Here is a 27,965-nt window from a genome sequence, read left to right as displayed (position 1 = left end):
CCAATCTAGCCAGACCCCCATTGCTACCGAAAATTTAAAAAAAAAAAAAAAAAAAAAATGGCCGGGTGCAGTGGCTCATGCCTGTAATCCTAGCACTTTGGGAGGCTGAGGCGGGTGGATTATCTAAGGTCAGGAGTTCAAGACCAGCCTGGCCAACATGGTGAAACCCCGTCTCTACTGAAAATACAAAAAAAAATGAGCCAGGTGCAGTGGAGCACGCCTGTAATCCCAGCTACTCGGGAGGCTAAAGCAGGAGAATCGCTTGAACCCGGGAGGTGGAGGTTGCAGTGAGCCAGGATCATGCCACTGCACTCCACCATGGGTGACAGAGCGAGACTTTGTCTCATCAAAAAACAAAAAAAAAATTAGTCAGGCATGGTGGTGCACACCTATGGTCCCAGCTACGTGGGAGGCTGAGGTGGGAGGATTGCTTGAGCCCAGGAGGTTGGGGCTACAGTGAACTGAGAGCTTGCCATTGCACTCTAGCCTGGGCAACAGAGCAAGACCTTATCTCAAAAAAAAAAAAAACCTGACCAAAACAAAACTTTCTTATGCCAGGTGCAGTGGCTCATGCCTGTAGTCCCAGCACTTTGAGAGGCCGAGAAGAGTGGATCACCTGAGGTCAGGATCGCTTGAACCCGGGATCTTGGGGTTGCAGTGAGCTGAGATCACGCCACTGCACTCCAGCATGGGTGACAGAGTGAGATCTTGTCTCAAAACAAACAAACAAACAAACAAACAAAAACTGTTTTATTCTTGCTGTACAAATAAATGAGAAGGAAGGGAAAGGTCTAAGATCCTCAAAAATAAAATTGGCAAAGACTGACAAAAATAAAGAGAAAACATATAAATTACCAACACCAAGAATAAAACAGGGATCTCACTAGATCCTTCTGGCATCAGAGAATAAGGAAATAATACAAATGACTTTATGCTCAGAGAAACCGGCTAATTCCCCAAAACCCAGAAAGTACTTAAGCTCAAACATGATGAAACAGATAGTCCAGTCACATAAGCAAAGAAGAAATTCAATTCATAAAAGTTCCCCCAGAAGACATCTCCAGATCTCCATGGCCTCAGTAAAGCTTCCCTTCCTCCCCAACCCCACCGAGACGGAATCTTGCTCCGTCATCCAGGCTGGAGTGCAATGGCATGATCATAGCTCACTGCAACCTCCACCTCCCAGGTTCAAACGATTCTCCTGCCTCAGCCTCCCAAGTAGCTGGGGCTGCAGGTGCACACCACCAAGCCCAGCTAATTTTTGTATTTTTAGTAGAGACGGGGATTTCACACCATGTTGGCCAGGCTGCTCTCAAACTCCTAACCTCAAGTGATCTGCCCACCTCCGCCTCTCCAAGTGCTGAAATTACAGGCATCGGCCACTGCACCCAGCCTATGGTCTCGTTAAAGAATTCTATCAAACCTTTAAAGAAGAATTAACGTATATTTTACACAATCTCTTCCAGAAAACAGAAAAAGGAATAAACATTTCCCAGCTCACATTATAAGGCTGGTATTGACCAAACCAACAAAGACCATACAGAACAAGAGAATTGCAGACCACTGTTTCTTATTAACTTAGTCAAATAAATCCTAAACTGGCCGGGCGAAGTGGCTCACGCCTGTAATCCTAACACTTTGGGAGGCCAAGGCGGGCGGATCACCTGAGGTCAGGAGTTCAAGATCAGCCCGGCCAACATGGAGAAACCCGACCTCTACTAAAAATACAAAAATAAGCTGGGTGTGCTGGCATACGCACCTGTAATCCCAGCTACTCCAGAGGCTGAGGCAGGAGCATCGTTTGAATCCAGGAGGCGGAGGTTGCAGTGAGCCGAGATCACATCACCGCACTCCAGCCTGGGAAACAGAGCAAGACTCTGTCTCAAAAAAATAAACAAATCTTAAACAGCAAAAAATCCTGGAAACAGCTCAGATATCCAATGGGTCGTTAAAAAAAAAAACAGTGGCCCATCTATACCACAGAATACTACTCAGGGATGAAAAGGAATGAGCTACTGATATGCGGGAACTTCAATTAATCTGTAATTATGGAGAGTCGGGGAAAAAAAGAATCAATCCCAAAAGGTTACGTACTGTGTGATTCCATTTATATAACGGGAATCCTTATTACAAAGTTGCAATTGTAAAATCCTTGAAATTACAAAATTGTATGAATGGAGAACAAAAGAGAGCAAGACTCCGTCTCCAACAACAAAAAAATTACTGCTTGCCGGGGGTCAGGGACCAGGTGGGGATGGGGAGGTGGGTTTGGCTATAAAAGGGGTAACGAGAAGGATTTTGTGAGGAGGAAACTCACTCTTGACTGTATCAATGTCAATATTCCAGTTGTGATAACACAGTATAGTTTATTAATATAAGATGTTACCACTGGGGGAAACTGAATAAAGGGTACACAGCCTTTTTTTTTTTCTTTTCACTTTTTTTTTTTTTTGCAGACTCTCTTGCTGTTGCCTAGGCTGGAGGGCAGTGGTGTGATCACAGCTCATTGCAGCCTCGACCTCCCAGGCTCAAGCGATCCTCCCACCTCAGCCTCCCAAAGTGCTGGGACAACAGGCGTGAGCCACTGCGCCTAGCCATCTCTACATTATAACTGCATATGAATCTACAATGCAAGGTAAAATTTAATGAAAATGAATGACGAATGAATTGACCCCCACACTGCAGAGACACCAGTGTAGAGGGCTTGCATTTAGAAGTCAGCCCTGGCAAAGGCTGGTAACTCCTAGCACTGCCCAGAGCAGGACCTGGGGCTCAGCCACCTATCTGAGCCTCCCAATCTCAGAGCCCACTCGGCCATCTCTGCCACCCATCCTCGCGTGTTGTCTCAGAGCACGCATCTCCCTGGTCTGTCATCTGCAGATCTGTCTCCCACACCAGGCTGGGTGCCTCCTAAGACAGGGACTGCAACCGCGTTTCTCTGTCTCATCTTGTATGATGCCTGACTCAGCAGATGATAAAAGTCGAAGGTGCTAACGATGGGCACACATCACAAACTCACTGCAAGGCACGACTCGGCTCAGCGTGACCCTCTCACTGCGTCCCTGGAAGTTCCCATGGGGCTGGCAAGGGACAGTGTCTGCCCCAAGGCCGCCTGGACCGAGCACTTGCTCCCTTTCCCGCTGTGCCTCCTGCATCCCCAGAGGGCTCGGGACACAAGCGTGAATAAATCGAAGAACCCAAACACCCCAAGGTGTGGTCAGCCAGGTCTTCGTTCCCCTGCCTGGTGACGCCCCTGCCTTGTGACAGTCAATGTGCAGAAATGCAGTTTTCTTCTGCGAGGGGAGGGACTGAGGTGGAGGAAGCCCGTGGGTGCTGGCTGGGCAGGTTATCTGTCTCAGGGTAAACGGGCAGCAGCTGGTGTATAACTGGTGCGGATGGAGCCTAAGGTGGCCCCACAATCCCCACCTCCTGGTAACCACGCATTTGTAGGCGTTTCTCTCCATAAAAGTATGGACAGGGCTGTGACTTAAACCTAACCCGTAAAATACAGCAGAGCTGACGGACTGTCACTCCTGGGACGATGACACATCACACAATGCTTTATATCTTACTAGCCGACTAGCTGAAGACCTCCCTTGCTAGCTTGACATCAGTAGCCACATCAGAGAAGCCCATGGGGCAAGGAACTGCAGGTGGGCCCTGGGAACTGCAGGCGGCCTCCAGCAACCAAGTTAAAAAAAAAAAAATGAAGCCCCCATCCTTCAACCGCAAAGTAGTGGATTATATCAGCCACCACGAGAGCTTGGAAGGGGTTGTATGAGTCTGTTCTCATTGTTGCTAATAAAGACATACTAAATAATAAAGACTGGGTAATTTAGAAAGGAAAGAGGTTTAATGGACTCACAGTTCCGCATGGCTGGGGAGGCCTCACAATCATGGTGGAAGGTGAACGAGCACAGGCACATCTTACATGGCGGCAGGCAAGGGAGTGTGTGCAGGGGAACTGCCCTTTGTAAAACCAGATAGGCTGGGTGCGGTGGCTCACGCCTGTAATCCCAGCACTTTGAGGGGCTGAGGTGGGTGGATCACCTGAGGTCAGGAGTTCAAGACCAGCCTGGGCAGCATGGTGAAACTCTGTCTCCACTAAAAATACAAAAATTAGCTGGTGGTGGGCACCTGTAGTCCCAGCTACTCAGGAGGCTGAGGCAGGAGGATCCCTTGAACCCGGGAAGTGGAGGTTGCAGTAAGCACAGATCCTGCCACTGCATTCCAGCCTGGGTGACAGAGCGAGACTCTGTCTCAAAAAAAAAAAGTTAGTCACCAGCATTTAAAAATCAGATTCCATTTAACAATCCAGATAGTTTCTCAGAAAATCTCAGATTCAGAACTGTCCCTAGCAGTGAATAAAGACCAATTCCACACCACACCTGAGCCACGCGCTTAAGGCCCAGACTCAGTGAGGAGGCTCCCACAGCCCCAGCCACTCCCCTCCATCACCCGCAGCTCACTGACCTCCCTACCGGGCCACAGATGCACCATAAATGTCCCAGCCCAGGACCTCTGCGCGCTTGCTGTACCTGTACTTGGAACGCCGTTGCCAAGATGCTCGTGTTTATAGACAACACGTCATGTACTATCACTCGGCCACAAAAAGGAGGGAAATTCCGACCAGGCTACAGCCTGATGCACCTCAAGGACATCACACTCAGTGACGTCAGTGAACAGATGCAAAGGACAAATCCTGTGTGATCCCATTCCTAGGAGGTCCCCCGAGTTGTCAGATTCACAGAAATGGAAAGTAGGATGCACAGGGGCTGGGGAGTGAGTGTTTCGTGGAGTCAGAGTTTCAGTTTGGGAAGAGGACAAAGTGCTGGAGATGGCTGCGTAACAACGTAAATGCGTTTAATGCCACCGAACTGTGCGCTTAAACATGGTTCCAATGGTAAATTTTCGGCCGGGTGCAGTGGCTCATGCCTGTAATCTCAGCACTGTGGGAGGCTGAGGCGGGCGAATCACTTGAGGTCAGGAGTTCGAGACCAGCCTGGCCAACATGGTGAAACCCAGACTCTACTAAAAAAATATATATATACAAAAATTAGCCAGACATGGTGGCGGGCACCTGTAATCCCAGCTACTTGGGAGGCTGAGGCAGGAGAATCACCTGAACCTGGAAGGCGGAGGCTGCAGTGAGCCAAGATCATGCCACTATATCCCAGCCTGGGCGACAGAGGGAGACTCTGTCTTTTAAAAAAAAAAAAGGTAAATTTTCTGTTACATACATTTTATCACACACACACACACACACACACACACACACACAGGCAAGGGAGAAAGAACAGGCTTCGCAAAATGCTTCTGCAAAGGGCCAGATAGGAAGGATTTTCAGCTTTGTAGGCCGCATAGTCTCTGTTGCAACTACACAACTCTGCTCTTATAACACAAAAGCAACCACAGGTAATAAGATAAAAATGGGTGTGACCACGTCCCAATAAAACTATTTGTCAAAGCAGGCAGCGGACCACAGCAGGCCTGTGGACTGCAGTTTGCCAACTCCTAAGCGGTGTGGTTTGGCGTGTATGTTTATGAACAGAATGTCCCTGGAAAGTTGGTAACAGTGATGTCGCCAAAAAGGGGAACTGGGTGACCAGGCAGAGGAGGGAGAAGCTTCATGTGTGGTCTTGGGTGCTTTCTATTTTGACCCTGTGAATGGGACCTATTCACCAAATTTGAAACAAACAAGAGAGAAAAAGAAAGCTTGAGGCCAGGCGCGGTGGCTCACTGCCTGTAATCGCAGCACTTTGGGAGGCCGAGGCAGGCAGATCACGAGGTCAGGAGATCGAGACCATCCTGGTTAACAGTGAAACCCCGTCTCTACTAAAAATACAAAAAAATTAGCCAGGTGTGGTGGTAGACGCCTGTAGTCCCAGCTACTCGGGAGGCTGAGGCAGGAGAATGGCGTGAACCCAGGAGGCAGAGCTTGCAGAGAGCCGAGATCGCACCACTGCACTCCAGCCTGGGCAACAGAGCGATAAAAAAAACACCACGAGAAAAAGGAAGCTTGACAACTCTGCCTGTCAGGGCCTGGGGGTCAGAGACAGTTCCCTGGGCAGAGGCACTCAGGGGCACAAGGTGGTCGGTCTTAGAAAGATGCTCAGCAGTGAGCAGGAGCAGACCCCAGAGGGGAGGCAGGAAGGCCAGGCCGGAGACTAAGGCCCTCGCACACACAGCGCTGGCTGGACGGCTTCAAAGCCAGTCCGGGGGCCCCGGGAGGGGAGGAAAGGAGAGAGGAAGGACTCGCCCCAGGACGCGAGGCTCACCCCAGCACCACGTTGGCGTAGAGTTCCCGCGCCGTCCTGGTCTCGCGCTTCCTGGAGATCTCCGCGTCGTACCAGAAGCCCCGCTCCTTGGGGTTGTCGGGGTTGTAGTTGAGCATGACCACCTGGCCCACCTCCAGGTCCTGCCACTTGATGATGGTGCGGGCGCGCGCTCGGACGTCCCTGGAGTTCATCTGGACCACGCCGTTCTCCGGGTAGCTGGGAGGAAAGCCCGGGCCTTAGACCCCGTGCTAAGACCAAGCCTCGTTCCCTCAATGGGAAACGAGCCGAGGTGGAGACGGCCCCTCCCGACAGTGTGCAGAGGCCCCTCCCAACAGGTTTATTTGCTGGTGTTGAGAACACGCAGGTATATTAAGGCACATTCCAGGTACAAAATTGTTATGGGTTGCCCGTGTCCCCTGCAAAAAGAGATGTTCAAAGGCTGATCCCCAGTACCCACGAATAGGATTGTTTTTGGAAACAGGGTCTTTGTAGATAGAACCTCTGCAGATGAAATCATATTAAGATGAGATCACACTGCAGTAGGGTGGGCCCCAATCCAACAGGACTGGTGTCTTTAGAACAAGAGGAGAGGCCGGGCAAGGTGGCCCACGCCTGTAATCCCAGCACTTTGGGAGGCCGAGGCGGGAAGATCACCTGAGGTCAGGAGTTCAAGACCAGCCTGACCAACACGGTGAAACCCTGCCTCTACTAAAAATACAAAAATTAGCCAGGCATGGCTGGGCACGGTGGCTCATGCCTGTAATCCCAGCACTTTGGGAGGCTGAGGCAGGCAGATCATCTGAGGTCAGAAGTTGGAGACCAGCCAACATGGAGAAACCCCATCTCTACCAAAAATACAAAATTAGCCAGGCGTGGTGGCACATGCCTGTAATCCCAGCTACTCGGGAGGCTGAGGCAGAATTGCTTGAACCCGGGAGGCAGAGGTTGCGGTGAGCCGAGATCGCGCCATTGACGCCAGCCTGGGCAACAAGAGTGAAACTCTGTCTCAAAAACAAAACAAAAACAAAAATTAGCTGGGCGCACGCCTGTAGTCCCAGCCACTTGGGAGGCCGAGGCAGGAGAATCGTTTGAACCCGGGAGATGGAGGGTGCAATGAGCCGAGATCACACCATTGCACTCCAGCCTGGGGGACAGAGTGAGACTGTCTCAAAAAAATAAAATAAGCTGGGCACGGTGGCTCACACCTGTAATCCCAACACTCTGGGAGGCTGAGGCGGGCGGAACACGAGGTCAGAAGTTTGAGACCAGCCTCACCTACATAGTGAAACCCCATCTCTTCTGAAAATACAAAAATTAGCCAGGCGTGGTGGCCACACACCTGTAATCCCAGCTACTTGGGAGGCTGAGGCAGGAGAATCGCTTGAACCTGGGAGGCGGAGGTTGCAGTGAGCTGAGACCACGCCATTGCACTCTAGCCTGAGTGACAGAGTAAGACTCTGTCTCGAAAAAATAAAATAAAAATAAAATAAAATAAAAATACAAACATTAGCTGGGTGTGGTGGCGGGCACCTGTAGTCCCAGCTACTCAGGAGGCTGAGGCAGGAGAATCGCTTGAATCCAGGAGGCAGAGGTTGCAGTGAGCAAGTCAACCAATGTCCGTGTTTAAGCCACACCGTCTGTGAAATCTCACAATGGCAGCACGGACAGACGCAGCCACCATCTGTGTCCACTGGTGTGTGGACCCCGTACTTGGCAGGTAGGAAGTGCCCAGTAAACACTTGTGCAAAGACTGGAGACTGACGTTAGGGGTGGGGATGAGGGAGAGATGACAAACCCGGAAGATGGAATAAAACAGAAAAACTGATGCGGTGGCAGTTTCAGCCACTGATCGAGCAGAACCCTCCGCGGAGACACAGGAGGGGGCAGCCAGCTTCGGGTCCCCAGGCTAGTCCCCGAGTGGGCAGCCTCGTATGCTGTTAGGAATTCGAGGGTGGGGCCCCAGATCCTGATCACCATCTCGAGACAGTGCCAAGCTCTGGCCTGAACACCCGCAGCCAAGGATGCGCGTCACAGAGCCTGAATACCCAGGCCCGCCCACCTGCCGTGACTCACTCGTCATATTTCACGTGGTAAATGACGTCCTCCTCCAGCGCCGGCCTGGACGTGGAGCTGCAGGGCTCGTCCCGGGAGGGGGCCTTCCGCGTCACCCTGACCACCTGGGCCTCAAACCACGCCCCCATGTTCGTGTCCCGAGCATCGACGTACTCATTGACCTGTGAGGAATGAGGGAACTCTGGCATCCCAACGGGGTGAGGAAAACTGACGGGAGACCACCTTGGTTCTCGGACACTGGGATGCTCTGGAACCAGGGCGCAAACTCGAATGCCCACAGCGAGGTTTCTCCTCCCTGGCTGGGAACCGCTGACCATGAGAAACCAGCCCCGGCAGGGGTGACGGGGATGCGGGGCCAGGGGGCATGGACTGTCTTAACAAAGGCCCCTGCGGCTCTGCTTCAGCCACAGCTGCTGGGAGGCCCTGAGAGACCAGAGCTGCCCATTTGTCAAGAGAAGCTGGAAATCCAGGCAGGGCGTCGTGGCTCACACCTGGAATACCAGCACTTTGGGAGGCTGAGGCAGGTGGATTGCTTGAGCCCCGGAATTCAAGACTAGCCTGGGCAACATGGTAAGACGCTGTGTCTACTAAAAAATAAAACAGACTGGGTGCGGTGGCTCACACCTATAATTCCAGCACTTTGGGAGGCTGCGGTGGGAGGATCACTTGAGGCCAGGAGTTCAAGACTAGCCTGGCCAACATGGCGAAATCCCGTCTCTACAAAAAATACAAAAATTAGCCAGGTGTGGTGGCACATGCCTGTAATCCCAGCTACTCAGGAGGCTGAGGCACGAGAATTGCTTGAACCCAGGAGGTGGAGGTTGCAGTGAGCCGAGATGGCACCACTGTACTCCAGCCTGGGCGACAGAATGAGACCATGTATTAAAAAAGTAATAAAATAAAATAAAATTAGCTGGGCGTGGTGGCACATGCCCATAACGTCAGCTACTCAGGAGGCTGAGGTGGGAGGATCACTTGAGCCCAGGAGTTCGAGGCTGCAGTGAGCTGTGATCACACGACTGCACCCCAGGCTGGGCAACAAAGTGAGACCCTGCCAAGAAACAAATAAAAAAAGAAAAGAGCTGGAAACCCAGATCTCTCTGTGACATTTCCTGATCTTACATGGTGGCAGCAAGTTCAGAAACGTCACAGCCACTGCAAGCTTCACGGAGAAGACACCTGCAGGCCCCCACACAGGACTCTGCTCTAGAGGTCCACAAAGGAATCCCAGGGTACCATGTTCCGCTCAAGGAACGTGCAGGAAACCACCCCTTGGCCATTTCTGCCCAGCCAGAGCTAGAGAGGGGCGTGGGAAGCCCCTCCTGTGAGCCCTGGGTATGCAAAGACCAGAATGGCAGGGAGAACGTCCAACCCCAGAGCAGCTGCGGAGAGGAGGCTCACCTTGTACAGCCCCAACTCCGTCTCATCCCACATGTCCTCGTCAGCTGGCCTGCTGTCAGTCTCGGCGGCCGCCTCACCGTGGGTGGAGGACTTGTCTGACTCACTCTGGCCCAGGCAGCAGCCGGAGTCGGTGTCGGAGAGCTCGGAGTCCCGCTCCTTGGCGCTGTGGGGGAGCACGAGGCTCTGGCGGACCAGGAGCTGGATGGTGTCATTCAGGCGGACCTCGTAGTCGAAGAGGGTATGGCCGTCCTCCATCTGCAGGGACACCAGAGGCAGATGCTGTTTAGCCACCAAATGCCAAGTGGGCATCTGTGGGCACCAGTGGTGAACCAAACACTGTGTCCAAGCCCTCGTGGGGGGGCAATCTGCATCAGAGTAAAGAGCCATGATACCTGGGCCATGCCAGGGGGCTGTCCCGCTCACAAGCGGCACCCCAGTCCCTTCCCTCAGGGCCTCAGGCCCCTCTAGCGAGGGCTTTTGGCACTGCATGCAGGAAGCACCCAGAAGCACAAAACATCATCACGGGGCACCACGCACACATGGGGGTCTTGGGAGTTTTTCCTAATACTTCGTGCTTACGGCAGCTTTTGTGACAGTGAACATGTGTCACCTCTGTCACTGCTTCTCAACCAAACATGATTCAGACCCCGGGGGACGCTGGGCCACGTCTGGGACATTTGTGGTTGTCGCCACTGGGAGAAGCTCCTAGCATGGAGTGGATGGAGGCCAGGAACGCTGCTCGGCACCCTGCAGTGCCCAGGACGGTCCCACTGTCCAGTGTCGAGACAGAGAGACCCTGTCCCACCTGAACGGCAAGAGGCACATGCCAGCATCCATGAGCTTCCTATGAGCTTCCTGGGTAAGGCTCCAGCGCCAATCTCGCCTGCCAGGGCACCTCCTCTGACCCTCAGCTCCACCCGCCCTTTGTGCGCTTTTATCCTGATGCACTTTTATCCTGATGCGCTCTTATCCTGATGCGCTCATCCCCTGGGGCCCGGCTCCACAGCCTGCCCCTCGGGTCACCTGACTCAGCAGGTATGCAAGGAGGAGCTCATCACCTGAGCTGTATCTGGGGGATGGAGAAGCCGAGGCATTTTGTCAGAAGCTGCCCCTCCACACTCCACCAACACCCAACAAGGACCCTCTCCCGGTGGTTTGCCATCTAGGACCCCCCCTCCTGATGATTTGCCATCTAGATGCCCCCAAGGCAACAAGTTCCTCTCCCCCGGCACTGCGGACATTCGGGCCAGGTCCTGGATCATTCTCTGGGGCGGAGCCATCCTGGGCACTGCAGGGTGCTGAGCAGCATCCCTGGCCTCCACCTACTCCATGCCAGGAACACCCCGTAGTTGTGACCACCACAAATGTCCCCAGACATCATACAGTATGGGGTGGGGGGGTGTGAAGTCACCCTGGGTGAGACCCCCTGGTTAAGGATTCCACAGGCCCCCAAGAAACTCCTTATCCCATGATGCTGTGCCCTACTGAGGTCCCAGGAGGCTGCACGCATTAAAATCCACACACTGAGTGGGAAGGGAGAGAGGAGGTGAATCCCAGGAGCTGGGGGTCCCCCTGGTTTCCACTTCTGCCCCGTCAGGAGTTTATCCCGTGCCTGGTGCGAGCAGGATTGGACTCGGTTGGTTTCCATGTAATTAATACAGGTTTCTCGACCTAAGCATGGCTGACATTAAGGCTGACCACTCTGGGATGGGCTGGGTCTCCCCCTCTGGGCACTGGACAGTGGGGCCGTGCTGGGCACTGCAGAGGCACTGCAGTGGCCCTGGCCTCCACCAGTCATGACAACAACCAATGTCCCCCAGACATCACCATGTGTCCCCTAGAGGCAGAAATGCCCTGGTTCAGGAGCATCCTTAGGAAAAGGGAGGAGAGAGACATACATAGAATGTCAGCTCTTCCTCCTTCCGCCCTTGAGGATCCAAGGCCTGACGGCTATTCAAATGCAAACAGCATGGGGGTCACAGTGAAGGCCAAGGCCCTTCTCTGCAGGCTTTCTTTCTTTGTTCACCATAAACCTAAGAACCTGATAAAGGCTGACTCATCTTTTCCAGAAAAATTTTTTTTTTTTTTTTTTTTTTTGAGATGGAGTCTCACTCTGTCGCCCAGGGTGGAGTGTAGGGGTGTGATCTCAGCTCACTGCAATCTCCACCTCCCAGGTTCCAGCGATTCTTGTGCCTCAGCCTCCTGAGTAGCTTGGGACTATAGGCATGAGCCATCACACCCAGCTAATTTTTGTATTTTTAGTAGAGACAGGGTCTCGCCATGTTGGCCAGGCTGGTTTTGAACTCCTACGCTGAAGGGATCCACCCACCTCGGCCTCCCAAAGAGCTGGGATTACAGCATGAACCACAGTACCCAGCCTGTTTTTTTTTGTTTTGTTTTTTGTTTTGAGGCGGAAACTTGCTCTGTTGCCCAGGCTGGAGTGCAGTGGCACGATCTCGGCTCACTGCAAGCTCCGCCTCCCAGGTTCGCCATTCTCCTGCCTCAGCCTCCCAAGTAGCGGGGATTACAGGCACCCGCCACCACGCCCGGCTAATTTTTGTATTTTTAGTAGAGGTGGGGTTTCACCATGTTAGCCAGCATGGTCTCGATCTCCTGACCTCGTGATCCACCTGCCTCGACCTTCCAAAGTGCTGGGATTACAGGCGTGAGCCACTGCACTCAGCCTTTTTTTTTTTTTTTTCTTTAGAAAGGATCTCACTCTGTTGCCAAGGATGGAGGGCAGTGGTGCAATCGTAGCTCACTGCAGCCTCGAACCTTGGGCTCAAGTAATCCTCCTGCCTCAGGCTCCTGAGTGGCTGGGACCACAGGCACACATCACCCATGCCCAGCTAATTTTTTTTAGAGATGAGGTCTTGCTGCTTTGCCCAAGCTGGTTTTGAACTCCCGGGCTCAAGCAAGCGATCCACCAGCATCAGAAAAACCCGTTTGAACATGTACACACCCACCTACAGCTACAAGGGTTTCAAGGGCTGCTCTGAAACCCACCGTGGACATCGAGGGCCCACCAATATCTGCTTCAGCCCCTCTGTTCTCCCAGCTAGAAGTGAGTGCCTCTGACACGCTGGGCGCTGTCCGGGAGCCAGGAGGAGGCTCAGGGCCAGCTCTCCAGCACAGAGCAGCTGGCTTTGGGGAGAGGTGGCACAGATGGAGGGGAAGAGGCACGTCAACCTGTACACGCAGGTTCACACGGCATCACTCGCAACAGCCTGAGAGTGGAAGCAACCCAGGTGTCCATCAACAGGTGAGGGGATTGAGGCCGGGTGCGGTGGCTCACGCCTGTAATCCCAGCACTTTGGGAGGCCGAGGCAGGCAGATCACGAGGTCAGGAGTTCAAGACCAGCCTGGCCAACATGGTGAAACCTGTCTCTACTAAAAATACAAAATTAGCCGGGCATAGTGGCAGGCGCCTGTAATCCCAGCTACTGGGGAGGCTGAGGAAGGACAATTGCTTGAACCTGGGAGGTGGAGGTTGCAGTGAGCTGAGACTGCACCACTGCACTCCAGCCTGGGCAAAAAGAGCAAAACTCCATCTCAAAAAGAAAGAAAAAAAGAAAGAAAGAAAAGAAAAGAAAACAGGTGAGAGGATCAACACAATGTGGCCATCCATGTGTCAAAATATGACTCAGGCCGGGTGCGGTGGCTCACGCCTGTCATCCCAGCACTTTGGGAGGCCAACGAGGGCAGATCACCTGAAGTCAGGAGTTTGAGACCACCCTGGTCAACATGGTGAAACCCCGTCTCTACTAAAGATACAAAACTTAACTGGGCGTGGTGGCGGGTGCCTGTAATCCTAGCTACTCCAGAGGCTGAGGCAGGAGAATTGCTTGAACCTGGGAGACGGAGGTTGCAGTAAGCAGAGATTGTGCCATTGCACTCCAGCCTGGGCAACAGAGCAAGACTGTCTTAAGAAATAAAATAAAATAAATAAAATATAAGGCAAAATAAAATACGACTCAGCCATGAAAAGGAGCAAGGCTGTGACCCAGGCCACAGTGTGGATGCACCTTGAGGACGTCACACTCAGTGAGAAACACCAGACACAAAAGGCCACGCAGTGCATGATCCCATTTCTATGAAATTTCCAGGACAGGCCAAGCCACAGAGGCAGGAAGGGGATTTGAGGGTGCCAGGGGCTGCGGGAGGAGATGCAGAAAAAGGAAGTAGTAGCTGGGACAGGGTTCAGGGTTTCCTTTCAAGGTGACAAAATGTTCTAAAATAGACTGCAGTGATGATTACACAACTATGAATATACCTGAACTGTGTACTTTAACTGGGTGAACTGCAGGGACATAATAAAGCCGTTATTTAAAACATGAAGCAGGCCAGGCGCAGTGGCTCACGCCCGTCATCTCAACACTCTGGGAGGCCAAGGCGGGTGGATCACTTGAGGTCAGGAGTTCGAGACCAGCCTGGCCAACATGGTGAAACCTCGTCTCTACTAAAAATACAAAAATTAGCCAGGCGTGGTGGCACGCGCCTGTAGTCCCAGCTACTCAGGAGGCTGAGGCAGGAGAATCGCTTGAACCTGGGAGGCAGAGGTTGCAGTGAGCCGACATCACGCCACTACACTCCAGCCTGGGCGACAAGTGAGACACTGTCTCAAAAAAAAAAAAACAAAAAAAACTTAACACCAAGGGCAAGCCTTGGTGTATGTAGACTGTGGACTCTGAAAGATGAAGATGACTCCACAGAGGGCCATCGGGCCATCAACTGTAACCAATGCACCACTCTGTGGGGGAGGCTGACAGTGGGGGCGGCTATGCCTGTTGGGGCAGGGGGTCTATAGGAACTCCGTACCTTCTGCTCAATTTTGCTGTGAACCTAGAACTGCTCTAGAAAATAAAGTTTATTAATTTTTTTTTAAAAAGGGGCTGGGCACAGTGGCTTACTCTGTAATCCCAGCATTTTGGGAGGCCGAGGTGGGCAGATCACTTGAGGCCAGGAGTTCGAGACCAGCCTGGGCAACATCGCCAAACCCCATCTCTACTAAAAATACAAAAATTGGCCGGGCATGGTGGCTCACGCCTATAATCCCAGCACTTTGGGAGGCTGAGGAGTGTGGATCACGAGGTCAGGAGATCAAGACCATCCTGGCTAACATGGTGAAACCCCATCTCTACTAAAAATACAAAAAATTAGCCAGGCGTGGTGGCGGGCACCTGTAGTCCCAGCTACTCGGGAGGCTGAGGCAGGAGAATGGCATGAACCCGGGAGGCGGAGCTTGCAGTGAGCCGAGATCACACCACTGCACTGCAGCCTGGGCGACAGAGCGAGACTCCGTCTCAAAAAAATAAAAAAATTAAAAATAAATTAAAAAATTAGCCAGGCATGGTGGTTGGTGCCTGTAATCCCAAATACTCAAGAGGCTGAGGCAACAGAATCATTTGAACCTGGGAGGTGGAGGTTGCAGTGAGCCGGGATCTCGCCACTGCACTCCAGCGTGGGTGACAGAATGAGACTCCGTCTTAAAAAGAGAGAAGTCCAGTGCCCCCAGTATCACTGGGGCAGGGAAAGCAGCATGGGACAAGCCACACGGCGCTCAGAGGGATGGACAGGGCACTCGTCTGCATCCAGGCCAGCACCTCTGTGGCCAGGCACACCGCTCTTGCCAAAGCTGACATTTGGGGTCTGATCACTCTCTGGGGTGGGGCCTTCCTGGGCCCTGCAGGGTGCTGATCAGCACTCCAGGCCTCCACCCACTCCACGCCAGGAGCGCCCGAGTCATGAACGTCCCCAGACATCCCCCAGTGTCCCCTGGAGGGTGGAATCACCCGCAGTGAGCACCCAAGCTAGAGCGGCCCTCACATGTGTCCGAAGGCCACGTGCGCAGAGGGGCAGCTGCTCGTCCTATGTTTGCAGCAGCGATATCTGCCAGAGCGGCGTGAGCATCCTGAGCTCCAGCCAGCGGGAGAGGGGCACACAGGCCGCACTCACGGCTCAGCTGCATGGGGCAGCCAAGGGCAGCCAAGCAGAGGGGCCTCAGCGCACGAGGGAAACCAGACCACTGCAGAGGATGGAAAATACAGTCCCAGCCCCACCCAAGACGGAGGACAGGTCGGAGGTGCAGCCCTGGGTGAGGGGCTGCCTGGAGAACAGGCGGCCAGCAGGGTGGCTGGGGGCCAGGCAGGCCAAGAACCAAGTGACCTCAACAGCAGGAGGCAGCAGGAGGAGCAGACGGAGCCAGAAGGGGGCCAGACGGTCGGACTCTGTCCTGCCAGACTCAGACAGAGGACAAGTCGGGGAGGAGACAGACCGAGGAGGGGAAGCCAAGGCGGCAGAGTTAAGCAGGGAGGCAGGGCCAATGAGAACTGGTGGTGGGTGGGCAGGGGGGCAAGGGCTGTGGACTGGGCGGCCAGGAGGGATCCAATGAGGGGCCCTGGCCAGGCTAATGGGCAGCCCCTGACCCGCAGGAGCAGCTTGGGGAGCCAGGCCTGCAGTCCCAGCCCGTCCCCTCTCATCTGTTACTAGGGACAGCATCTGTGCCACCCTTGCTGGGCCTGACGGGCCGCCCCTCCATGACTTCCGCCCTTCCCACATCGGAAAGGTGAGGTGGATAGAAGCACCCTGCTTAGCGCGGGCTACGTAGGAGGGACAGGAAGTGTCTCCCAGTACAATGATGTAGACAGGGGCAAATGGGGCAGGAAGTGGGGATGGGGCCTGGCCCAGGCTGGCACAAAACTATGACTCCAGAACACAACTCACGAGCTGGCTGGGCAGCCTCCTGATGCCACTTCTAGAACATTGCAGAAAGGCCCCAAAGCAGGCAGGAGGAAGCTTGCACAACCCGAAGCGCGGAGGAGGAAGCTTAGTTATTGTTAAGTTCTGACCCCACAGGTGAGAGAAAGCATGGTCAGTAAGGCAGTAATTGTTCTAAATTTGTAAAGGGTCAGGCACGGTGGTGCATGCCTGTAATCCCAGCACTTGGGGAGGCCGAGGGCGGATGGATCACCTGAGGTCAGGAGTTCGAGACCAGCCTGGCCAACATGGCAAAACCCCATCTCTACTAAAAACACAAAAAATTACCCGGGCGTGGTGACAGGTGCCTGTAGTCCCAGCTACTGGGGAGGCTGTGGTACAAGAATTGCTTGAACCCAGGAGGCAGAGTTTGCAGTGAGCCGAGATCACACCACTGCACTCCAGCCCGGGCAACAGAGCAAGACTCCATCTCAAAAACAAATAAATAAATGAAAACATAAAAAACAAAAGCCCAGGTCCGGTGGCTCACACCTGTAATCCTAGCACTTTGGGAGGCCGAGGCAGGCAGATCACTTGAGATCAGGAGTTCGAGACCAGCCTGGCCAACATGGTGAGACTCTATCTCTACTAAAAATACAAAAATTAGCTGGGTGTGGTGGCACACGCCTGTAATTCCAGCTACTCAGGAGGCTAAGGCAGGAGAATAGCTTGAACCTGGGAGGCAGTGAGCCGAAATTTCACCATTGCACTCCAGCCTAGGCAACAGAGCGAGACTGTCTCAAATAAATAAACAAAATAAGTAAATACAAATAAAAATAAAAATCGAGTTTTTAAGACTTGCCTTGTATGGGGTCAGTTTCCCTAAGCACTCCTCGTGGCCTGAGAAGAATGTGTTTTCTCTCTTGCTGGGTTCAGATTCCATCCATGTCATTACAGTAACCCTGTTACTTGTGTTGTTCAAATCATCTACATCTTTATCAATTTTCTTTTTCTTCTTAAAACAGGGTCTCCCTCCCTGTTGCCCAGGCTGGAGTGCAGTGGCACGACCATGGCTCACTGCAACCTCGACCTCCTGGGCTCAAGCAACCCTCCCACCTCGGCCCCTCCAAGTAACTGGGACTACAGGCATGGGCCATCACGTCCAGAAAGTTTTTTGTATTTTTTGTACAGACAGGGTTTCTCCATGTTGCCCATGCTGGTCTCAAATTCCTGGGCTCAACTGATCCTTCTGACTCAGCCTCCCAAAGTGCTGGGATTATAGGATCCAGCCACTGTGCCCAGCATCCTGACCAACTTTCCTTTTTCGTTTGTTTTTTGAAACGGAGTTTCACTCTTGTTGCCCAGGCTGGAGTGCAGTGGTGTAATCTCAGCTCACTGCAACCTCCGCCTCCCAGGTTCAAGCAATTCTCCTGCCTCAGCCTCCCGAGTAGCTGCGATGACAGACATGCGCCACCACACCTGGCTAATTTTGTATTTTTAGTAGAGATGGGGTTTCTCCATGTTGGTCAGGCTGGTCTCGAAATCCCCACCTCAGTTGATCCACCCGCCTTGGCCTCCCAAAGTGCTGGAATTATAGGGCTGAGCCACCGTGCCCGGCATCCTGGCCGATTTTCTTTCTTTTCTTTTTTTTTCTTTTTTGAGACGGAGTCTCCCTCTGTCACCAGGCTGGAGTGCAGTGGCACAATCTTGACTCACTGTGACCTCCGCCTCCTGGGTTCAAGCGATTCTCCTGCCTCAGCCTCCCGAGTAGCTGGGACTGCAGGTGCGTACCACCATGCCCAGCTAATGTTTGTATTTTTAGTAGAGACAGGGTTTCACCATGTTGGCCAGGATGGTTTCGATCTCTTGACCTCGTGATCCACCCGCCTTGGCCTCCCAAAGTGCTGGGATTACAGGTGTGAGCCACCGCACGTGGCCCTCCTGACCGATTTTCTATCTGTGTGATCTATGAGCCACTGCGGAAGATGCACTGAAATTCCTGTACCTATGATGTCTGTGTTATAGTTATGGCATCTGTAACCCACTTCAAAATGATCCAGTAGGAGCCGGTACAGTGGCTCACATCTGTAGTCCCAGCTGCTTGGCAGACTGAGGCCGGAGGGTCACGTGAGCCCAGGATTTTGGGGTTCTCACGCAAAATGATCACATCTGAGAATAACCACTGTGCTCCACCCTGAGCAACACAGCAAGATCCCATCTCTTAAACAATCCAGTCAGGTAGAGGTAAGTGGGTAGGGTAGAAATGAGCCAAATGAACAAGATCAGACACAGCAGATGACTACTGCAGAGGGTGATGGCTACGTGGGACTTACTTTTTTTTTTCTTTTTTTTGAGACGGAGTCTCACTGTCACCCAGGCTGAACTGCAGTGGCGCAATCTCAGCTCACTGCAACCTCCGTCTCCCGGGTTCAAGCGATTCTCCTGCCTCAGCCTCCCGAATGGCTGAGAGTACAGGCACATGCCAGCATACCCAGCTAATCTTTGTATCTTTGGTAGAGACGAGGTTTCACCATGTTGGCCAGGCTGATCTCTAACTCCTGACCTCAGGTGATCTGCCTGCCTCAGCCTCCCGAAGTGCTGAAATTACAAGCATGAGCCGCTGCGCCCAGCCTCTTTTTATTCTTCATTAATAACTTAAATATTGGCCGGGTGCAATGGCTCATGCCCGTAATCCCAGCACCTTGGGAGGCCAAGGCGGACGGATCAGCTGAGGTCAGGAGTTCGAGACCAACCTGACCAACATGGAGAAACTCCGTCTCTACTAAAAATACAAAATTAGCCAGGCGTGGTGGTGGGTGCCTGTAATCCCAGCTACTCGGGAGGCTGAGGCAGGAGAATCGCTTGAACCCGGGAGGCAGAGGGTGCGGTGAGCTGAGATCAAGCCACTGCACTCCAGCTTGGGCAACAAGAGCAAAACTCTGTCTCAAAAAAAATAATAACAACAATAATAATAATTTAAATGAAAGAAGATTTACCATTATGGAAATTTGTAAAGTCTCCTATCATTGAACCTAGTGAAGTTGAATGTCCCTATTAAATGACACCACCATAGCCCTAACTCAAGGTCTCCCTACTGTGCCTGGTAAAAGGAGTGACTTAATCTAAAACCCACTTGCCGTTTTTGGCAAAAGGAAAATCATTATCAGAAAAGATAAAATGGGCTAGGCGCGGTGGCTCACACCTGTAATCCCAGCACTTTAGGAGGCCGAGGAGGGTGGATCATGAGGTCAGGAGATCAAGACCATCCTGGCTAACACAGTGAAACTCCATCTCTACTAAAAATACAAAAAATTAGCTGGGCGAGGTGGCGGGCACCTGTAGTCCCAGCTACTCGGGAGGCTGAGGCAGGAGAATGGCATGAACCCAGGAGGTGGAGCTTGCAGTGAGCCAAGACCACGCCACTGCACTCTAGCCTGGGTGACAGAGCGAGACTCCGCCTCAGAAAAAAAAAAAGTTAAAATGGGGCTGTGTGCAGTGGCTCATGCCTGTAATCCCAGGTATGATTTCGGAGGCCAAGACGGGAGGATCACTTGAGTCCAGGAGTTGAAGATCACCTGGGCAACATGGCAAAACCCATCACTACAAAATTTACCTCTAGTCCCAACTACCTGGAAGGCTGTGGTAGGAGGATTGCTTGAGCCCAAGAGGCAGGGGTTGCAGTGAGTCGAGATCGCGCCGCTGCGCTCCAGCCTGGGAGACACTGATACCCTGTCTCAAAAAAAAAAAAAAAAATGAGGTCAGGAGCAGTGGCTCAGGTCTATAATCCCAGCACCTTGGGAAGCTGAGGCAGAAGGATCATTTGAGGCTAGGAGTTCAAGACCAGCCTGGGTAACATGGCAGGAACCCATCTCTATAAAAATGTTTAAAATCAGCCAGGTATAGTGGTATACAGCCTATAGTCCCTGCTACTTGCGAGGCTGAGGCAGGAGGATCACTTGAGCTCAGGAATTCGAGGCTGCAGTGAGCTAAGATCGTGCCACTGTACTCCAGCCTGGGCAACAGAGCAAGAGCCTGTCTTAAAAAAAAAAAAAAAAAAAAAACCAGCTGGGCACAGTAGCTCACGCCTGTAATCCCAGCACTTTGGGAGGCTGAGGCTGGCAGATAACTGGAGGTCAGGAGTTAGAGACCAGCCTGACCAATATGGAGAAACCTCGTCTCTACTAAAAATACAAAATTAGCCAGGCATGGTGGTGCATGCCTGTAGTCCCATCTACTCGGGAGGCTGACGCAGAATTGCTTGAACCCGGGAGGTGGAGGTTGCGGTGAGCTGACATCAAGCCAACGCACTCCAGCCTGGCGACAGAGCAAGACTCTGTCTCAAAAAAAAAAAAAAAAAAAAAACAGGCCAGGCACAGTGACTCATACTTGTAATCCCAGCATTTTGGGAGGCCAAGGTGGGTGGATCACCTGAGGTCAGGAGTTTGAGACCAACCTGGCCAACGTGGTGAAACCCCGTCTCTACTAAAAATACAAAAAAATTAGCCGGACGTGGTGGTGTGCACCTGTAACCCCAGCTACTTGGGAGGCTGAGGCAGGAGAATCACTTGAACCTGGGAGGTGGAGGTTGCAGTGAGCCAAGATCACGCCACTGCACTCCAGCTTGGGCAACAGAGTGAGACTCCATCTCAAAAACAAAACAAAACAAACAAAAAAAAACCCATAGCAAACGCACACATGTTCAAGCACTTCTGGAAGCAGACAGGTTACTACAGAGGGGAAACTGAAGGTCAAGGCAGAGTGGAAGATATTCTCCTTGCTTTTTGGACATTTGGAATTTTGTAACATGGGCATTGTATAAAAGCTAGGCCAGGCCCAATAGCTCATGCTTGTAGTCCCAACTACTCAGAAGGCTGAGGCAGGAGGATCACTTGAGCCCAGGAGTTTGATACCAGGCAAGACCCTGTCTCTGCAAAAAAGTTTTTTCAATTAATAAAAATTTAAATATTGGGTGTGGTGGCAGGCACCTGCAATCCCAGCTACTCGGGAGGCTGAAGTAGGAGGATTGCTTGAGCCTGGAAAACAGAGGTTGCAGTGAGCCATGATCACGCCGCTGCACTCCAGCCTGGGCGACAGCAAGACCTTGTCTCTTTTTTTTTTTTTTTTTTTGAGACTCACTCTGTTTTTTTTGAGTCTCACTCTGTTGCCAAGCTGGAGTGCAGTGGCGTGATCGCGGCTCACCGCAACCTCCACCTCCTGGGTTCCAGCAGTTCTCCTGCATCAGCCTCCCAAGTAGCTGGGACTACAGACGTGCACCACCATCCCCAGCTAATTTTTGTATCTTTAGTAAAGATGGGGTTTCACCATGTTGGCCAGGATGGTCTCGATCTCTTGACCTCGTGATCCGCCTGTCTCAGCCTCCCAAAGTGCTGGGATTACAGGCGTGAGCCACCACGCCCGGCCTTGTGGACCCTGTCTCCCTTAAAGGCAAAAAAAAAAAAAAAAGAAAAAGAAAAGTGTCCAGATAAATACAAATACAACTTGATAACTAAGTTTGCTGATTCCTTTTGAAAACTTAGACAAAGGGCCGAGTGTGGTGGCTCATGCCTGTAAACCCAGTACTTTGGGAAGTCAAGATGGGAGGATCACTTGAGGCCAGGGGTTCAAGACCAGCCTGGTGAAAAAAGTGAGACCCCATCTCTATAAAAAAGAAAAAAAAAAAACGAAAACTTAAGACTAAAAGCTCACTGCACCCCCCCCCCCCCACCGAGCTGCCCACTTCCTACCCCTCGTGCCACATTCAGGGGCTCTCTTTCAGGGTGCCAAACGCTGCCTAGCGGCACAGCAGGGCAGATAATGCCACCGGGTTTGGGGAGCGGTGGTTCTCCAACTTTAGGGATAGAAACCAGACATTTAGGAGCTCAGCAAAGACCGTGTAAGCCTCGATCAGGAGGGACCTCCAGCCGGAAGAGAGAGTGCCTGCAGGGGCCTGACGGGACCTGGGGGGAAGGAAGTGAGAAACTGCTCTGCCTTCCTTAGGGGCAGCCACAGCTCCTGCTGGCCCGTCTCAGCGCCTCTGCGACAACCTCAGGTGCGGGCAAGACAGACGGAGGGAGAGAAGGGAGGAAGGAAAAACTGATGCAGGAGGATCCTAGACACGGAGGAGACAGAACCCACAAGAAGGGGGCGGCGGTGGCGTGGACGGCGCCGCGAGGGCATCCCAGCACACAGGACGGGTGGAGGGCTAGTGACCGCGGAACTCTGCCCTTCGACCCGGCCGGGTCACCGCTGAGGACAGACCCTAGAGCGGCACTTCGGGGGTCAGTGAGGTCAACACGACCGCCACAAAGACACCACGATCACTGTCGCTGCCACTTTCCCTCTTGCGGTCTCAGGAGGGCACAGGGAGGCCTTTGGAGGCTGCGTCACCAGGGACGGCTCCGCCATGTTGACAGCTAAAAGAGGGGGCGCGCTTGTCTTCTTGTGCTCTGAATTTCTCAGCTTTCAATTTATTTGGTTGTTTTTTTTTTGAGACAAAGTCTCGCTCTGTCTCCCAGGCTGGAATGCAGTGGTACAATCTTGGTTCACTGCAGCCTCAACCTTTCAGGCTCAAGTGATCTTCCCACCTTGGCCTCCCGAGTAGCTAGGACTACAGGCATGCGCCACCACGCCCGGCTAATTTTCATTTTTTGTAGAGACGGGGTCTTGCTACATGGCCCAGGCTGGTCTCAAACTCCCAACCTCAAGCGATCCTCGCCTCAGCCTCCCACACTGCTGGGATTACAGGTGTGAGCTACCATGCCTGGCCTCAACTTCTAACACACTAACAGCCGGCAGACATAATCCACACAGACACAGCCTCCTGGGGCTATTGGATCATTCTGGATGATGTAAAGGGTCCTGAAATCCGTTTGAGAACCCCTGACCTGGAAAGACTCCAACACAGCGCACGTAAGGATCTGTTCCAGCACATTCCACAGCAGCATTCTTCCTAGCCAGAAAACCCAGACACACCAACTGAGGCTGGATTAAAGTATGCAATCTAATTGACCAACTATGTCCACGGGGACAATTCTGGCCTGCACCTCTTTTGTTTTGGTTTTGTTTTTTGTTTTGCTTTTTGAGACGGAGTCTTGCTCTGTCGCCCAGGCTGGAGTGCAGTGGTGGGATCTCAGCTCACTGCAACCTCCCACCTCCCAGGTTCAAGCGATTCTCCTGCCTCAGCCTCCTAAGTGGAACTACAGACATGCGCCACCACGTCTGGCTAATTTTTGTATTTTTAGTAGAGACGGGGTTTCACCATGTTGGCACGCTGTTCTAGAACTCCTGACCTCAGGTGATCCGCCTGCCTTGGCCTCCCAAAGCGCCGGGATTACAATCATGAGCCACTGGGCCCGGCCATACCTGTTTTTATAAATCAAGTTTTATTGGAACAAAGCCACGCCCACCCGTTTACAGATTGTCTACAGCTGCTTCGGGGCCACAACAGTGGTGAGTCATCCTAACAGAGGCCGCGCCCTCTACCAGGGAGCCCTCCTGGGGGAGGGATGCCGCAGTGGGTGGGAGCTGGTGGTGGGGACCCTCCCTCCCGCAGACAGAAGGGCAGGTCTCTGCAAGGGGGCCGTCCAGTGGGGACACCTGAGGCATCACTGTGACAAGTGACCCTTGAAAGGCCATTCCTGGGCCACCATTTCAACTGAGGCATCAGACTGACCTTAATCCTGCCTTTGAGGCATGGAAGTCTCTGGGAATATTTGTGGTTGTCATGACTGGTAGGGCAGGATGCTCTGGCATGGAGTGGGTGGAGGCCAGGGACGCTGCTCCGCACCCTGCAGTGCCCAGGACGGTCCCAGCCAGAGGATGACCTGGCCCCAAACATCCACAGTGCAGAGCGGGACAGGCCCTGTGCTGAGAGATTGATTTCGCTTTCATTGTGAGCCTGGCACAGGGCTCACTCCGCCCTTCAAATCCACAACCTCATTGAATTCGCCCTGCGCTGCAGCATGGTGGGTATTAGCCCTGTCTAAAATAAGATGATGTGGGAGCTGGCGAGTCGCGGGCCAGGGATGCTGAAAAGATTATGTACAGCGCAGAGTGTTGTACCCGAGCAGGTTAAAGGTGCCGCAAAAGACAGCTATTGTTATTTTGATGTGCAGCCAAAAAAAAAAATTGAGGGGTGGGGGCCGCAGATGCCTCTCCCGTTGCCTAGGCTGGGCCGTCTGCCCAAAGTCTCTGCCCTCGATCAGCTCCCTGCGTTCCCGCCCATCAAGCGACATCACTGTCACCCTATTCAGCCCAAGTGAGACCACCACGAGATCATCCATATTCCGAGACAGACCCAACTCTGTTCTGCTCTGGGGTCTCCATCAACTTCACTGCAGACCTTGGGCTGCTAGGCCAGGTTTCTTTAAACAGGGAAAAAAAAAAAAGACTGTGAACACTCTAGAACATTCTATAAGGACAATGGCCCATTTGTGCCCACCAGGAACTGTGTTGCTTTCTATCACGTTAGCCTGGGTACCTGCAGACTTCACGCTCTGGGAGGTGCTGCTGTGTGCCTCTGTCCCGCCTTCCCGCCACTGTCCAAACCTCCCTGCTGCCAGCTCACTTTCCCAGCCATGCAAGTGGGGAAACTGCATCACCTCTCTGTGGCCCGGAAGACAGAAGCAACGACATGATCTCTTAAAAGCTACTGCATGGGGGCCGGATGCGACGGTTCAAGCCTCGAATCCCAGCACTTTGGGAGGCCAAGGTGGGGGAGGGGGGTGTGAATCACCTGAGGTCGGGAGTTCGAGACCAGCCTGACCAACATGGAGAAACCCCATCTCTACTAAAAATACAAAAAAAATTAGCCGCGCATGGTGGCACACACCTGTAATCCCAGCTACTAGGGAGGCTGAGGCAGAAGAATCGCTGGAACCCAGGAGGTGGAGGTTGAGGTAAGCCGAGATCACACAATTGCACTCCACCTTGGGCAATAAAAGCAAAACTGTCTCAAAAAAAAAAAAAAAAGCTACTACATGGGAAACAGCCACAGGGTAAGGGAACTAAGAGGCGGTTATGAAGGTTACACAGGAACACTGAATCTTTTCATAACTACCAGAGCTGACCTGGGAGATGAAATTCAGTGTTGAGAGCCCAGTCTCAGAAACCAAAATCCCAGGTTCCAATCCCAGCTCCCTGTTCAGTCTGGGTGAGTTCCGGCAGGGCTAGGGCCAGGTGTCATCACTGCCGACATCCTGACAATTAAAAGCACAATGTACCTGGCTGGGTGCAGTGGTTCACACCTGTAATCCCAGCACTTTGGGAGACGGAGGTAGGTGGATCACCTGAGGTCAGGAGTTCAAGACCAGCCTGGCCAACATGGTGAAACTCCGTCTCTACTAAAAATACAAAAAATTAATCAGGTGTGGTGGTGGGTGACTGTAATCCCAGCTACTTGGGAGGCTAAGGCAGGAGGATCGCTTGAACTTAGGAGGTGAAGGTTGCAGTGAGCCCAGATCGAGCCACTGCACTCCAGCCTGGGCAACAAGAATGAAACTCCATCTCAAAAAAAAAAAAAAAGCACAATGTACATGTCTAATTAACATAAGTGTTCCTGTCATTGTCACACTAAACTTAGAAATGTGACAGACACTATTGTATGACTCAAGTATTATGTTACAAATGAGGGGAGATAGGGGTTTTGGGTTGCATGGATGTAGACATTTGTCAAAATTATTCAGTCTGTTTAACATCTGTTTCACTATAGACAAAGTTTTTAGGTCAGGCACTGTAGCTCACGCCTGTAACCCCAAAACTTTGAGAGGCCAAGGCAGGAGGGTCACTTGAGCCCAGGAGACCACCCTGGGCAATATAATAAGACCCCATCTCTACAAAAGATACAAAAACTAGCCAGGCATGGTGGTGCATGCCTATAGTCCTAGCTACTTGGGAGGCTGAGGCTGGAGGATTGCTTGAGCCCAGGAAGCTGAGGCTATAGTGAGCTGTGATGGTGCCACTGCAACACAGCCTGGGCAGAGTGAGATCCTGTCTCAAATAGGAACAACAACAAAAAAAAATCAATGAAAACAGAACCAAAAACAAATACTGAGCTCTAGTTACTGACGGTGTGCTGCAGTAATAAGGGAAAGGTGGACTGGTGTCTGCAACTTACTTTGAAATGCATCCCAAAAAGATGGATTGGCGGGCAGAGAGAAAGACAGAGCGCTTCAAGATAAACCTAATAAGTCAGAATACCGATGGTGAAATCTACATGGCAGGTGTGTCTAGGTGTTTTCCCATTCCTGCATGGTTGAAATGCAAAAGTTAAAATGCTAGCTCGGTGGCTGGCATAGAGTGGATACTCAGCATTATCTCCTCTCCTGAACTTGGGAGCATGAGAGTCCAACCCGCCATTGACCTACGCTGTGAACTTAGAAGGTCCTTGCAGGCTTCAGAAACTCTTTGTGAAATGAAGCCTTCTGTGCTGACCCAATAGGCTGAGTGGCAAATCAAAATCAGTTTGGATGCCACAAAGGGAGCACGCATCATAGGAGGAGGGAGGAAGAGAGCGCCAGGCGGAGCTCCTCTGTCGAGCCCAGCCCTGCCTCTTCTCTGCACGCACGCGGCTTGCACCGTCAACTCCCCAAGTTCTCCAGATCGCCTCCTCCCGGGGCAGGGCGGGTTAACTCAGATTCTTAAGACTCAAGTCATCACGTCTCTTACGGGAAGAGGGCTAATGAAGGTCTCCTATGGCATGCAAGCCAGAGAAATTAATCATCAGGTCTCATCTGGAGTGAGCAGGCATGATCCTCCCAGCCCCCAAAAACCCCTGGCCGGGCGCAGTGTTTATTTTCCAACCTAGACACCAGATGGCAGCAGTACCCGGTTCAAAATCCAACAACAACACAGTGGGGTACACGCAGCTCAACTGACGACTTTTAATCCAGTTCCAGTAGTCTACGCCCGTCCCCACGGTCCAACCAACTCCAGCAGATGGGACCTACACCTTCGATCACACTGTCTCATCCTGCCGGGAAACCCCACTCAAAGTAGGTCCCACAGTCCCCCACAAAAACACCAACCAAAGTAGCACCTCCACCCCCAGATGCCAATGGAGGGAGCGCCCCAAACGTGGCAGCTATGAAATCAAAGGGGGACATTTTAAATGCAACGAGGGGCTGGAGACAGAACAGAGAAAGAGACAAGGGCCGGTGGACCCCTCGGGGACCACACGCCCCAGGTCAGCAGCAGCCGCAGCACAGCAGGCTCAGGGTGGCGGAAATTCCTGATTAGCAAGCGCCATCTCCAGACTCTGAATAAGCTAATCCAAATTTTTAGAAAAAAACACTCTCAGGGCCTGATGCTTAACCGGTACAGGCTGAGAGCAATTGGTGGTGGATGTTTAAAAAAGAAAACCTGGTCCCCTCCGTCCTAGCTACCAGATGGTCCTGGGCCCTTTCTCGAAAATTCCTCAGCCTTCCATCGGCCACCTCCAAAACTTCTTTCTCTAGCCATTATTTTGAGGCGGAGCTTTGAAAAAAGAAGTTTAAAAGCCCAGACCCTATAGATTCGAGG

At 52.4% G+C, this 27,965-nt stretch overlaps 1 protein-coding gene across 2 annotated transcripts in view; it reads right to left on the bottom strand.

Moving 5' to 3' along the window:
* The window catches only part of UHRF1 (ubiquitin like with PHD and ring finger domains 1), a 52,857-nt gene that overhangs the window by 22,982 nt on the left and 1,910 nt on the right, over positions 1 to 27,965 (bottom strand). For both annotated transcript variants that reach the window (XM_034944741.3, XM_034944742.3), the window contains exons 3-5: positions 9,753 to 10,007; positions 8,352 to 8,512; positions 6,279 to 6,494 (exon numbers count right to left, since the gene is read on the bottom strand). In XM_034944741.3, coding sequence (XP_034800632.3) covers positions 6,279 to 6,494; positions 8,352 to 8,512; positions 9,753 to 10,007 — 632 coding nt within the window. The remainder of the gene's footprint in view (positions 1 to 6,278; positions 6,495 to 8,351; positions 8,513 to 9,752; positions 10,008 to 27,965) is intronic.

This window comes from Pan paniscus, chromosome 20 (genome assembly GCF_029289425.2).
Source record: "Pan paniscus chromosome 20, NHGRI_mPanPan1-v2.0_pri, whole genome shotgun sequence".
NCBI lineage: Eukaryota > Metazoa > Chordata > Mammalia > Primates > Hominidae > Pan > Pan paniscus.
This window is presented reverse-complemented; position numbering and strand designations above follow the sequence as displayed.